General features: G+C 48.0%; 5 protein-coding genes across 5 annotated transcripts; 2 read left to right on the top strand and 3 right to left on the bottom strand.

The window, feature by feature from the left end:
• Positions 1–264: 264 nt before the first annotated feature.
• Positions 265–856, top strand: PEX2_081470 (RPEL repeat-containing protein; the record flags this gene model as incomplete). The annotated part of the gene is made up of 3 exons (XM_016745417.1): positions 265–395; positions 456–556; positions 681–856. 3 exons carry the CDS (start codon positions 265–267, stop codon positions 854–856), a joined length of 408 nt encoding a protein of 135 aa, XP_016602165.1.
• Positions 857–1,310: 454 nt separating this feature from the next.
• Positions 1,311–2,215, bottom strand: PEX2_081480 (translin family protein; the record flags this gene model as incomplete). The annotated part of the gene is made up of 2 exons (XM_016745418.1): positions 1,311–1,959; positions 2,016–2,215. The coding sequence occupies 2 exons, from the start codon at positions 2,213–2,215 to the stop codon at positions 1,311–1,313; spliced, it is 849 nt and encodes a 282-aa protein (XP_016602166.1).
• A 207-nt stretch (positions 2,216–2,422) lies between these two features.
• On the bottom strand, positions 2,423–5,173 carry PEX2_081490 (glycoside hydrolase family 2 protein; the record flags this gene model as incomplete). The annotated part of the gene is made up of 5 exons (XM_016745419.1): positions 2,423–3,220; positions 3,268–3,503; positions 3,554–3,984; positions 4,044–4,994; positions 5,052–5,173. 5 exons carry the CDS (start codon positions 5,171–5,173, stop codon positions 2,423–2,425), a joined length of 2,538 nt encoding a protein of 845 aa, XP_016602167.1.
• Positions 5,174–7,111: 1,938 nt separating this feature from the next.
• Positions 7,112–9,528, top strand: PEX2_081500 (uncharacterized protein; the record flags this gene model as incomplete). The annotated part of the gene is made up of 3 exons (XM_016745420.1): positions 7,112–7,341; positions 7,401–8,472; positions 8,533–9,528. The coding sequence occupies 3 exons, from the start codon at positions 7,112–7,114 to the stop codon at positions 9,526–9,528; spliced, it is 2,298 nt and encodes a 765-aa protein (XP_016602168.1).
• A 409-nt stretch (positions 9,529–9,937) lies between these two features.
• On the bottom strand, positions 9,938–11,336 carry PEX2_081510 (DUF3712 domain-containing protein; the record flags this gene model as incomplete). The annotated part of the gene is made up of 3 exons (XM_016745421.1): positions 9,938–10,596; positions 10,643–11,067; positions 11,131–11,336. The coding sequence occupies 3 exons, from the start codon at positions 11,334–11,336 to the stop codon at positions 9,938–9,940; spliced, it is 1,290 nt and encodes a 429-aa protein (XP_016602169.1).
• Positions 11,337–13,356: the final 2,020 nt, after the last annotated feature.

Here is a 13,356-nt window from a genome sequence, read left to right on the forward strand (position 1 = left end):
TATGATCTACTAGCATTCCAGTTCCAGATTATCCCAGATTATCCCAGTGAATTCACTCTTAATTCTTACTCTTGTGTAGTTGTCTCCGAGTATGTTGTATATGATGTAGATGATGTAGATGTATAGACCGCCGCTTTCCCCGCGTGATTGTCCCACGGGACATCACTTGACTTTCGCCTTTTCCAGCTTTCAAATTACTTCATTTCTCTCCTGATTTCACCCTTTAACAACCTTGGAACACTTTGACCATCAATACTTGCTACAATGTCCTCCATCGAACAGTCCCTTCCCCCGACCCACGAGCGTCGCAACTCGCTGGAGAAACACCTCCAAACTCGCCCGGAAATGCAGGACCTCAAGAACCGCCACATCCTGCTGGACACCAATGTAGCTCCGTGGGTATTCCCTCGAATAGTTCCCAGTCTCTTGAGATATAATCGTTAACATAGCGACAGAGCTCTTCAATCTGCCCGCCAGGAGCTCGACCGCCAGCGTGCTACAGACAGTCTGAAGAAGAACCTGGAGAAGAGGCCTGAGAAGGACGAGCTGGTTGAGCGTTTGTTTCCCTTTCTTTTTTCCTTTTCATTCTGATGTGATATCTCATTTCTCATTTTCTACTTTATTTTGTACCTGATACTCGTACCTGGGATTCCCTCTCAGTATACTAACAGCCCGCCAAGGTAATATCCTCCCCGCAACCTCCGCCGCCCCAGCGCTGCAGGCCCACGCCCGTGAACTCGAGAAACATATGCTGGTCGATAACCTCGAGCATAAGATTCAGAATCGGCCGCAGCCCGAAGACTTGATTTCGCAGGGTATTCTCTCCGAGGATGAGAACCCACGCTCACCCGTCTGATTTTGGCCTATAGAGTCCACATTGCTCTGACTTTGGCTCTTGGTGCTATGAGATAATGGGTGATACGATCGGTTTACGAGGGCGTTTTTTTCTTCTTTGATTCTTCCAATTTCAAATGCTTTATCTTTTTTCTTTTCTTACACCCAAGTTCGAGTTGTTTCTGCAACGGCTTCTCTACTGTCTTTACCGTCCTGAACTTATGATGTCACCGTGACGCACCTGTATAGCAATGCCAAATACGGGGATATGCCAATTTCCATAAAATTGTAGAAATAAATCACTAACAGGGGGATATCGGGGGATATCGGGGCATGGGGATAGAGAAATACTTGATCGTCAAATTAACATATGGAAAGCCATGCAGACTTCCCCGAACTATACTAGACTACAGCGATGTACAACTGTCATTCAAAAGCCATTGATCATTGCTGGATACTTCATGATATGTAGTTTCTTAGTAGGATGCCACCTCCACTGAGCCCGATAGATCAGGCGTCCACCCACTTGGCCTCTCACTTCCACGAACGACAATTCCATACGCCGCCCGCTCAACCTTCTCCACACTGTTCTGCATCACATCCAGCTTCTTCGCCATATCCCGGAACATGTAATGCCGTGGTGGCACACTGAGGGCCTCAAACCCTGCGCGCATAGCACGTAGATCAACCACGATGCCACCCTGCGATGAAGCGACCGTCGATTTCTCGTTTTCGCTTGCTGTGTTCTCGGTAGTCTGAATAGCAGTTGCGTTTCCAGAGCTCAGTGATAAAACCGCAAAGCGCATCATCTCTCCTGTGAGATCGTACAGGCCCATCAGGTAGTCTTCTTCTGAAACGAGGATTTGCGGTGGGATGCGGGCGGAGCACTCGGCGTGGGTGATTAGCGTTTGTGTGCGTAGGTAGTGGTCGAAGGAGATGGCTTCGATAAATTCTTGAATTCCGGCACTGATTTGGCGCTGGTATCGCCAGCCATTGATGCCTAGTTGTTCGGGAACGACACCTTCGAACAGTGCTTGGATTTGGTCGAAGCGGGTTTGGTTTTCTTGGGCGATTTTGGGTGGGAGGGGTTGGTTTGTTGCGCGGACTCGTTGAAGGGCAAAGATGCTAGACAGATCTCAGTTAATGATAGTACTCGTGTTTAGTTGGATGTGGAGACATACATCTTCTTGCTCAAGGCGGTAATGTCGCGGCTTTTCTTGATAATACGCTCGCGGCGGTCATGGTGCTCGTCCAGCTCGTCGCGGAAGTTCTCAAAGATTGACAAGATTGAAGGAGCTGACTCTGCTTCTGCTTCTGCCATGATTGTATCTTGAGGATTGAGCTCGAGTGGCTGGCCTTCCCAGTCGCGTTTGGTACCCATTGGCAAAAAGTTGAGTTGGAGGTTGTTAAGTTCAGATCTCCCCGATAAGATATGAGATGATCTTCTCTTCTGGCTCTCTTTCTACATCGTCCTCGGTATATTTTTATATCTATTCATATTTTACAAAAGGTATCTTTGGTATTTCTAAGTGATTTTTGCTCATTGGAATCATTTTATTCACTGCTATATGGTATAGGTACGAGCCACTCATTCAACAACTTCGGAAGATGCTTGTCCCAAGTACCGGTATTTCAGAGGCTCACTTCCAAGGCCAGTAACTCTGACTGTCTGCTCATCACCAGGGACAATGTCAATAGCGTTGTCTTCAAGTTGCACACCTTCTTGCTCCTCGAAAACAAGACACTTGACCGGCTTGCGAGCACTGATCACTAACACGGTCTCACCAGATTTCCCTGTCTGCTTCTTAACCTCTACGTGTCGCTCGGACAAATTGAGATATTTCAATGGCTGTGGCCAGTCAACATCCCGTGCTACAACCTGGTTCTCCACCCACAACCGGGCGGCGAGGACATGTGGTTCTGGCTCGGCGATGTGGTCGAGAACACCATCAGTGATGATGTCGGTGGTGCCATTGGCAGCAATGGTGATGTTTTCACGTACGATCGGAGCCCGGATATCGCGGCCTGTGTTGACCGATAGGAAACGCAGCTCGACACTGCCTTGGACACTCTCTGGTTGATTGCTGGCGATCCAAAGCTCATACTTGCTGGTTTTGGGTGGCTGGGCGTGTGCCACGCTCCAGTCGTGGTGCTCGCGTCGGACCCCGACGGCGATCGGGTTCAAGACTCGCTTGACGGCGTAGTATGCTGGCTTCGGCTTGAGGAAGTAGTCTACGATGGCCCACGAGATTGTCGGCCAGCAGTCGTTCAGCTGCCAGAGCAGGGCGCCACCGCAGTGTCGCTCATCGCCCCATTGCCGGCGCCAGCCTCGGTAGCCAAACATCATGGTCTCTGCTTGTACAACTTGAGTGAGATAGATATAAGTCTGGATATGTTAGCCTGTATCGATGTTCATCATGGTGATAGTCATACATCGAGCTCTGTGGCGGTCCGTAGATTCTCTACAAGGTACGTCGCCAGTCTTCGTTCATGACCGTCGGCCTTGTTGTGGAAATCGATAACATGGGATTGAGGGAACATGTCCTCGGGATTCTCGACAAAGTGTTCAATGGTAGAGATATGGGGGAATGCCTCCATTCCAAACTCGCTGTTGAACCGGCCGCCGAGAGTATCGAAAATTTGGTACTTCTCTTGCGTTCCATGCCACACTATTCTGGTGATTAGCGCAATAACTCAAAGTCTTTTAGGGGACGCTGACCGTTCCACTGGTGCATATCACCAACAGTGGCATCTGACGATATCTTGCCATCTCCCCATGGACTTCCAGGGTGATAGAATGTGTCGGGTGAATACTCAGCCACCACATCTGGGAGCAGCTTCTCGTAGATATATCGTGCCGGGAAATCTGTTTTCAACCAGCTCTCGGGGTCTTTGTCTTCGTAGTTGTAGGTCAAGCCCTCCGACTCTGCAACCTGATAATCCTCGTTGTTGCCCGCATACAGCACAATCGAAGGATGGTGGCGCATACGCTCCAGATTGTAGATTGTTTCTTGACGGACAGAATCGAGCATCTCGGGCCATGTGGGATAATTGCCACATCCAAACATGAAGTCTTGCCAGACCAGCACTCCCAATTCGTCGCAGGCCTCATAGAAGGAATCGTCTTCATATATACCACCACCCCAGACGCTTGTTCAACGTTAGCTAAATCCACATAAATCCCAGGAAAAAAGAAAAATAAAACTTACCGAATCATCACTTGTCTGCCAGCGACCATAAGCTCAATCCACTTGCGGTATCGCTCCGCACTAACAGCAGGGAGGAGACTGTCCGCCGGAATCCAACATGAACCGCCGCAGAAAATGTCCATCCCATTAATTCGGAAGAAGAAGGATTTCCCATGCTTATCCGGTTGTTGAACTATTTCGGCGGTTCGGATACCAAACTTCTTAGATTCCTGGCCAACCTGCTCCCCATTGCGAAGTAGCGACACCGATACATCGTAAAGAGTCTGCTCGCCATATCCATGGGGCCACCACAGAGCCGGCTTGTCGACTGGGAATATTACTTGAGCGGTCTTCCCAGACACTGGGATCACCTTGCTTGCAATCTCGTTCCCTTTTAAGCCTAAGCTAAACTGGGCCGTATATTCCCCATCACCGACGCTCTCCACATCGATAACAGCCGTCACCTCAGCTGTCTGGTGGTCTGCAGAGAGCTTGGTTTGGGGCCACAGATTGGCCACACGGGCCTGATACACCTCAAATCGCACGGCACGCCAGATGCCCGCGGTCATCAACACTGGACCCCAATCCCAACCCCAGTGGTACTGAGCTTTGCGCACAGCCATGCGCGATGGATCACCGTTAAATCCGACCCATTTATGTGTGGTATCCTGGAGTCGGAGCTCGCGTGCCTTGATGAGTGCACAGTCGAACTCAATCTCGAGCGTGTGCTCCCCCTCTGCTTCTAATGCTTTGGTTACGTCCACCCGGTGACCCAGGAACATGTTATCACTCTCCAGGATCACTTGTCCGTCCAGCTTGACTTTGGCAAATGTATCAAGACCGTCGAAGACCAGCACAATTGACGAACCGGCAGGGGCGGATGGCTTCTCCACCACATTTCGGTAGACCCATGACTTTTCGTTGACCCAGCGGGCATCCAATTCTTTGAACCCGATATAAGGATCATCGAGCCTATTGGGCGAATTCTGTTAGATTTGAAAAATTTGGTTTGAGAAGAAAACAGCTCACTTGTTGTTAGCAATGAGATCCTGCTGTACCACGGATGGGACCGTAGCTACTGGCAGCCATTCGTCTGTGTCCCGGTCCTTGAAGGACCAGCCAGAAGACAGAGGGTGCACAAACATAGCCATTTTGAAAAGCAATTGGCAATATGAAGGAGGTAGCTTTGTCTGCCCCGGATTTATACATTGTTGGAGACCGTCTTGTTCTTATCGATAAGCCCGGAGAGCCCCTTTCCCTTTTGGGAAAGACGAAACTTGCCGTGTTGAAACAGGACTAGTGTGACACATGACCTGTATATTTGCAAGTTATGCTCTTCAAATACAGTGAAATTTTAGGAATTTGCAACTCTTCAAAATTACAACAGGGTCTCCCCACCAGTGTCGACCTCGGGAACCCTCTGGGGTCGTTATATCCACCCCAGATCTTTGTTGGCCACGGAAAAGGTCCCGTCAAGCTCAAAATGCCATGGATTATTGATGCCCGGCTTCCTTTTCCATGAGTTGCTCTTATCATAAACTTGCAGATTCACTGGACTGATGGACCTGTATATCATCTGCTTTTCCCCCCTTGTGTAGGCAGCCTCTTTCGGGCATCGACGGCCTATGCGCTTAATTTATTATTCTTGCACTTATTGCACTAATTACCTTTAGTATACTGCATGAATGGTCACAAGTCACAACCGAGCCAATGACCGTTGAAAACCGGTTGAAAATCGGCAGACAGCGGGCATCCTGCATCCTTCGGTTCCATTTCATCCCACAGGCTTGGCATAGCCCGATAACTTCCCTGGACATCCAGGATCAGAGCGTGACGCTCTGCAAAACAATGCTTTAAATTTACTTGGAGGCGGAGTTTCTCTCTCTTGGCCTCTTTTTTCCCTTTGAGAATAAGAGAAAATAAGGCGGGAACTCCTACGCGCCCTGTGTCCCCATTTCGGCCCCTTGACTCAAAAGGGACATTGGCGCGAAATTATTTCGGCACCGGACCCCCAGTGGCAAGGTACACCGTGGGCACACTGCCCCTCCTGATACACGGGGTAAGCATAAGTGGACATGAGCACCAGCCCCTTGATTCGTGAAAATCCCTCATTCCAGGCGCCAGGCGTCGGGCTTAGAGCCATTATGGTATACCCCGTACGGAGCACACGGAGGACAGTCATAGAAATGAGAAGGGTTGACCCTCTTGATTGGCGAAACAGGTTGAAATATCCGGTCTAAGGGAAACTTTGTTGGTACTGGACTACTGGACCACTGGACCTAATCTCCCCATGCAACGGACATGCACTGCTAGTTCTATTCCCCATACGATCGTCCAGTGTCCTGCAGGGCTCATGATTTTCCCAAAGTGAGTCTGGGGAAATTGCCCCTCACTTCGGGGAATCCATGCCACACCACGGGGTACCGAGTACCCTGCCATGCACGGTTTGTGGCGTGTGAACACCTGGAAGCGAAATTGGAAATTTCCCGTGAATGACAGACATCTGCACCCCCTGTTCATGCTGGCGTGGCAATTCCCGGCTGAAATGTTAGGCAGCTCGGGACTCGAAACCCCAGTTGAGCCCATGAAGTCCCCTGTTATGTCTTACATGCCGGGAGTTACTGATGCGGGAATCTTCACGTTAAATCGGAGGCTGAAGGACTTTTTTTTTTTCTTTCTTTCTTTCCCAATGAATGTGAGAAAGAGAGTGTTCGTGTTCCTATTTCCAAAGGAATAATCCGGAGTTGCAGGGATCACTAGCCTATAATAATCCTAATATACTCGACCAATCACTGTGACCCGACTGAGCCCGGACAGGAAAAAAGACTTGCACAGGTTCAAACCCATCACCAAAATGCGGGGAGATTAAGCGGATCAGCCTATTTTTTTCGTTTTAATCTGCTTTTTCCTTTTTAATCTGCTTTTGTTCTATTCCCTCAGGCATATGACTGGCCATTTTTCAGCAATGTGAAGCATTAACCGTCTCACAATTTATCAGAAACATCATACGACATTATCCTGCACATCCATGTCGCCCACTCAGTGACCACACGGACACGGTGGTCGTGAAATTTATAACCATATCAACAATGTTCCATACATTCGAGGGTTTCGAGAACCCTACGGCAGCAACTCCTGCCCGCAACCGGTCTACTAGTGAAAGACGTGAATCCATTAGTCGCCGTGTGACAACCTTGCGCGCTTGTACATCTTGTCGCCATCGCAAGATCAAGTGTGATGGCGAGAAGCCATGTGAGGCATGTCGATGGTATAAGAAGTCAGACCAGTGTCACTATTCAGACCCGCGGCCGTCACGGAGGTGAGTCGCTCGCCCATTTTCTTCTAACCCTAAACATCTGACCAATCTATTCTCTACAGACATGTAGAAAAGCTATCTACAACTCTCGAAGAATATCGAAGTATCCTGGGAAAGTTATTCCCCAACTTCTCTCCAGAGTCATTAGCAAATTTGCCACGGGAGAAACTCCTCGAGCTCACAACCGCTCCGTCGGGCTCTCACACGCAAACACTGTCACATCATGCCGATTCACCATCTACATCAGCTTCCCTGGAAGCACATGTCTCACCTTTGTCAAATGACGATGACAACCTCGAGGCTCTGCAAACTATGCCGGAGGAACTCCCGGATAGTCGTAATACTAGCTCCTCGGATTTAGTAGAGGGCGTCTCGGATGACGTTAATGGGCTGTCGCTGTCGGCTCGCCAGCCTTCATCTTACCTGGGTGTATCATCTATCCAGGCCGTGATCAAGGTCATTGTCTGGTTGGATCCAGGCTGTGCCTCGTATTTTTCGCGAACTCCTGTGAACGAACAGGAGAACGCGACAGGATGGTCGCATCATGGGCCTGTCACACCCCCGCAACCCCTTATTCCACCCTCGGAGATGCAAATGCTCGATGCATATTTCCTCTATTTCCAAGCCTTCGCTCCTATGATCGATGAGCGTTCCTTCCGCGAGGCTTACTGCGCCGGTCGTCGGAGAGATGACCATTGGCTTGCTCTGCTGAACATTGTTCTTGCTCTCGGTTGCATTGCGGCTACAGGACCCGATGATGTAACACACCAAACATACTTCCTGCGATGCAAGGGCCACTTGACCCTGACTTCCTTGGGAAGCTCCCATATCGAGACTATCCAGGCGCTGGGCCTGATGGGCGGCTGGTACTGCCACCATATCAGCCAGCCGAATCTGGCATACTCCCTTATGGGTGCTGCGTTGCGTATGGCGGCTGCCTTGGGACTGCACAAGGAGTTTGCCGAAACTCGTCAAATACCGAGTGCGGCGAAGCTAGCCTCCATGGATCTTAAGCGCCGCGTTTGGTGGTCATTGTTCTGCATGGATACCTGGGCTGGCATGACACTGGGTCGGCCTAGTATGGGTCGGATAGGCTCAAACATTACAGTTAAACCTCCCCTTTGTCGAGACAAGGTAGGTCTTGTTCCTTTCAAAGAAAAAAAAAAGATCGGTTGACTAATGATATCCTAATAGGGAAACGTCCTCGAGATCCTCCCCTTAGTGGAAAATATTCGCTTCGCTAAGATCGCAACCCAAGTCCAAGAGTCCCTCGCCGCAGCACCGCTTGTTAAGCACCAAGAAATGGCCCACGCAGATGCACAGCTCCTCGAGTGGTGGGACAATCTCCCCTCCGTCCTGAAAGACCATGAGCCCTGCTCAGAGTCAATAAACACCGTCCGCACAGTCATGCGCTGGCGCTACTATAACCAGCGGATCCTCCTGTACCGACCAACACTGCTCAGCTACGCCATGCGCCGCGTTCCTTATATCGCACTGCGATCCGAGGAGCGCACCGCGATTGAAAAATGTCGGGAAGTTGCAGAGGAATCTATTCGGAATATTGCTGCTACGGCGCAGCTTAACCAGCTATGCGGATGGAATGCTGTCTGGTGGACCTTCCAGGCTTCTCTGGTTCCCTTGGTGGGATTGTTCCTCAACGATCCAACGGTAAATGACCCCCGCGCCTCTATTGAGTCCTGCCAGGCGCAGGTGGAAATGGCCATGATGACCCTGGCCCGTATGCAGTCCTTTGGCCATACGGCGAAGCGGTCGCTGGATGCCATCTCGCGTATCTACGAGGCCAGCAAGCGGGGGCAGGACCTCACCGATCCTGATTCTTCCGCTAGTATTCTTAGCGGCTCTTATCCCGCTGGTCGGGATATGTCTCTCATGTTCCCAGTGCCTGAACTGGGTCGTGGTAATATGGCTATGGGTGAGAATGGGTTCCTTGACCCCCTCGCTACTACACCGTTCACGGATGATTCAGGGGGGCAGTATCTCTGGGAGTATCTTAGCTGGAGTGACAACAACTTGTGGCCGGGGGTTGTCACTGATACTGATGGGAGGAACGAAGTGATGACTTTGTTGACCCCCGATCATGAGAAAGGCCCAAAATTCGGAGAACAACCTGCGTATTTTGATCCCATGCCGGATCCTGGGTATTTTGCAAACGGTGGACTTTATTACTGAATGATTGTTCTCTTCTGTTCTCTATTCTATTCTTTTTGTTTGGAATTTTTCGATTCGGCATGTTAGCATAGGGCATATGTGGGAAATGAATGTATGACAGACTTGACCTTTTTTTTTCATTTCAATTTTTCAAGTGTATCAATGTACTGTAGAATCTCACAACTTTCTTATTTTTCTTATTTTTTTTTTTCATTTTTATACTACACGATTGACACCAAGATGAGGGTCCTACTTCATATCAGTTTCTTTCATGCCGAGAGACTAGGGCAATGATCAGTATAAATTACATGTATCTACCTCATTCGCCTCAATGGTCGATGAACACGTAGCACATCAGATTTTAAGATTTAATTGAGAGAGGAAAAAAAGGGCCATGGAGGTATCTTTGAATTCAATTCAAATCATACATTCATAGCGCGGCATAATAACGAGCCAGCGAATCTATCATTGCGTCTCGTCGCTCGGGATCTTCATCCTCAAAGATCTTTTGAACATGCCTGTTGTGTTTCAGACTTGCCACCTGGCTATACGAGTCGCCGTATCCAACTGGGCCGCCCAACTGTACAGGGCCCCTCCTGCGTTTGTCATCGGGGTCTGACAATGTTTCACTCGAGCCCAGGTGACCGAGCGAGTTTCTGAGAACATCGCCAATGCTCACATTCGCGATCAGGGGTAGTGACCTGAGGACTTTTGTATAGTACGGGATTAGAGTGCCGTTGGATACAATTGATCTGGTCACAGCTGTCAGGCTCAGTGCGCCTCTCCTGATGGCCGGACCCTGTGAGCTGAGAACTTCGGTGAGGTTGCCGATCATGGTACCGATATCGACCACACCTCTCAACGGGAATGTGTTGTTGCCTGGTCTGATAGTGACGTCCTTGACTGTTGCTTCGCCGATGACTAGGTCTGTATTGCCGCTTTTGAGGTCGAGTGTGATGGTGCCAACTTCGAAGCTGAGGGCGGAGGAGTTTGGAAGTGTAATATTGGCAACGAGGTTGGATCCGTCGTCCTCTGCAGGTAAGAGGAATGTGCTGTTTGCAATGGAGAAGCCGGCAAACTTGTTTAAAGCTATTTTAGAGATTAGCAATGGAAGACTACTATATGAAGTACTCACTTGGCATCGCCACATCTTTATCTAATATAATGTGGTTTTTCAGGACCCCGAGATATCCAGTGGTCGCCCCATATAGCGATAATGCTGTTTCCTTTTGGAAGACAGCTTGGCTCACAAAGGTTTCCCAAGAAGTCATATTGAGGATTGGTGTCAACTGGTCCGTGACTCCGAGTGAATAATTCCCCTTGATGGTCTGCCCGGGGATCTCAATTCCAGCATATGCATTTTCATGGCCGGTGGAGCGCACAAAAGTATAGAAGACGACTGGATCGAGTCGAACACCCAGTGCAAGCTTCAAGTTTACCTTTGCTTCTAGTGTCATTCGTACTGTATCTGCTGTTGGGTGCATCACTTCGGCATTAACAATTCGCAGATCCGATTTGTTGACGACCAGTTGCGCAATGGCAGGAATAGCAACCAGAAAGCTTGTTTGACAGAGTCAGTTTGATGATAAACAGGAGAATAAGCAAGGGAGCTTTCTGGCTTACAAAACTGGTAAGAAAATAGCCAAGAATATCATATTAGCGATGAGGTAGATGCACCAGAATCGTTTGCAATGCCGGCGGAATTTATTCTTTTTCGAGGTCGAGCTCACTGAGGATCCGACCTTTTCGAGCTTAGCAGTCTCATCGGACTCTGGGTTGAGAGGCCCTCGATTGCCCCTGATAATATACTTTCCTATGGCCAGCGCCATGATAATCTCTCCAATGGAGAGAAGAAAACACGAGGAGATCTATCTATATAATCAACAAATCCTTAAGGAACTATCATATGTCTATGAGAAGATACCGCGGACCGGGGAGAGAATTAAGTTTATAATATACCTTCGTTTCTTTTGCGGGGCATCGCTATGTTCTTTTGTTATTGTACGGTGGTATGTGAAGTACGTATATAACGTGGTCAAATCCGCGATATATCTCTGCCTAATAAACTGGTTGATCTCCGTTAGGACTAGACAGGTTTGTAACAGGTTTGAATTCGATTCATAACTAGTCTGTCATATTACTTTTGGTATAAAACGAGACCACATAATCTGACGGCATCTAACCTATCTCATCAAGTTGTTCTGATTTGGTCGGCCAAATTTCAAGCGTGGACGATGGGTTCTTACGCAAGCGATTCAAGTAATACAACACCGCTAACCACACCTATATCTGGGTTAGATAAGTCTATGAGAGTCTAGGGGCTCCAGCAGCCTACCTCCTGATACTAAAATGTACTTCATTTCATGTAAGCCGACGTTTGCTCAAATCGTGAAATCTCAGGGGCGGGACAGTGGCCGTTTTATACCTGACCAAATTCAGATCCGGTGCTTATATGAGCTGCTCTTTATTGGAACAAGCGGTGTTGCAGTATCAGGCTCCGTCCTTTTTCCGGAGATCGGCTTCTCCTCGGCGAGATAAGGTAGCAATCGCTTAGCACGAGACCAATAACAAAAGGTTACTAGGATCACAAATCAGTGGAGATTTCATTGGTAAAAAATTTGATTAATAGAAATTCATTTAGTACTGTACTAATGATAGGGTGAGTTCGCGGAAACCAGAAAGCACTCTAAGTGGTTCAAGCCCCTAGGGCTGCTCAGTATTTTATGGAGGGTCCTTATTATTGAAAGATACTAGAACTCACAGTGAAGTAGATCTGCGTTACATATTATAGCCAGCCCAGGTATTGGACGGAGTTGATTGTTCGAAGTTGACCATGAGTCTGTTAAGGAAATTTGATTTTGGGAAAGTTAAGTTTGTCCAATAGATATACAATACATTATCGTCATCTATAATTTGCGGTGAAAGCAGCTACAATTATATATATAGTGTAGGGTGGATCATGATTAATAGAGAAAAATCGGACATCTGAACAACAGATTGGCAGCTGATTTTTACTCATTTGAAGTTGATCAATAAGAGCCGCGCGATCGTTATTCCTCATGGTAGTAGCTTTGTGCTAGCCCAATTCTACCACACATAACAGCACGCTATACGGACCGCACTTTCTGTGAATGTCAGAGAAATTCACGATACTTCTAACGACTTAGAGAATGTTACGGTGTCTCTAGCACTGTAACAGCCTCGCGAGCGCGGGTTTGTTGGCTGAGCATCAGTACACCTCGAACTTGTAAAATGCGTGCTGCATTGATAATGTCCACGTATGCCTTATTGTATCTGATAGCTTTGCAGGGTGCTCGCTGCCTTTGCCGGCTTAGAGACATTGGTCTAATCGATAGCTTCGTACGCCCGAAGCCCTCCGGGTAAAAGGGTGAGACGTAGAATAGAGGTATAATCAACATAGAAATATAAGGTAAAGTAAAAAGTAAACTATTAAGGAGAAGGAGGAAGAAGGGAAAGGAATGATTCAGGAACACTGTCCTTATACTACTTACTCACTTACAGCAGTTAGTACCGACTTATTATCTATAAGAACATAATTCTAACCTATTTTAATAATTAAATAATAAAGGCTTATCCGTAGGCTGCTCCTACATATATAATAATAGATTACCTATAGATTTACCTAAAAAATAACGTAAATTTAAGTAATAAATCTCATTTTCGTACTATTTATCCGAAGTGATAGGCTAAAAAATCGGACCCTACGTAGTATTCCTATAGTGCCCCACCTCTCCACAATTGGTTGATCTTTATATTGCTTATCTTTTTAAGCTTTTAAATTAGTAGCGGAAAGCGGCGAGGCAGCCATCTAGTAAAGTACATATATCA

The sequence above is a fragment of the Penicillium expansum genome (assembly GCF_000769745.1).
Source record: "Penicillium expansum strain MD-8 chromosome Unknown contig273, whole genome shotgun sequence".
Classification (NCBI taxonomy): domain Eukaryota; kingdom Fungi; phylum Ascomycota; class Eurotiomycetes; order Eurotiales; family Aspergillaceae; genus Penicillium; species Penicillium expansum.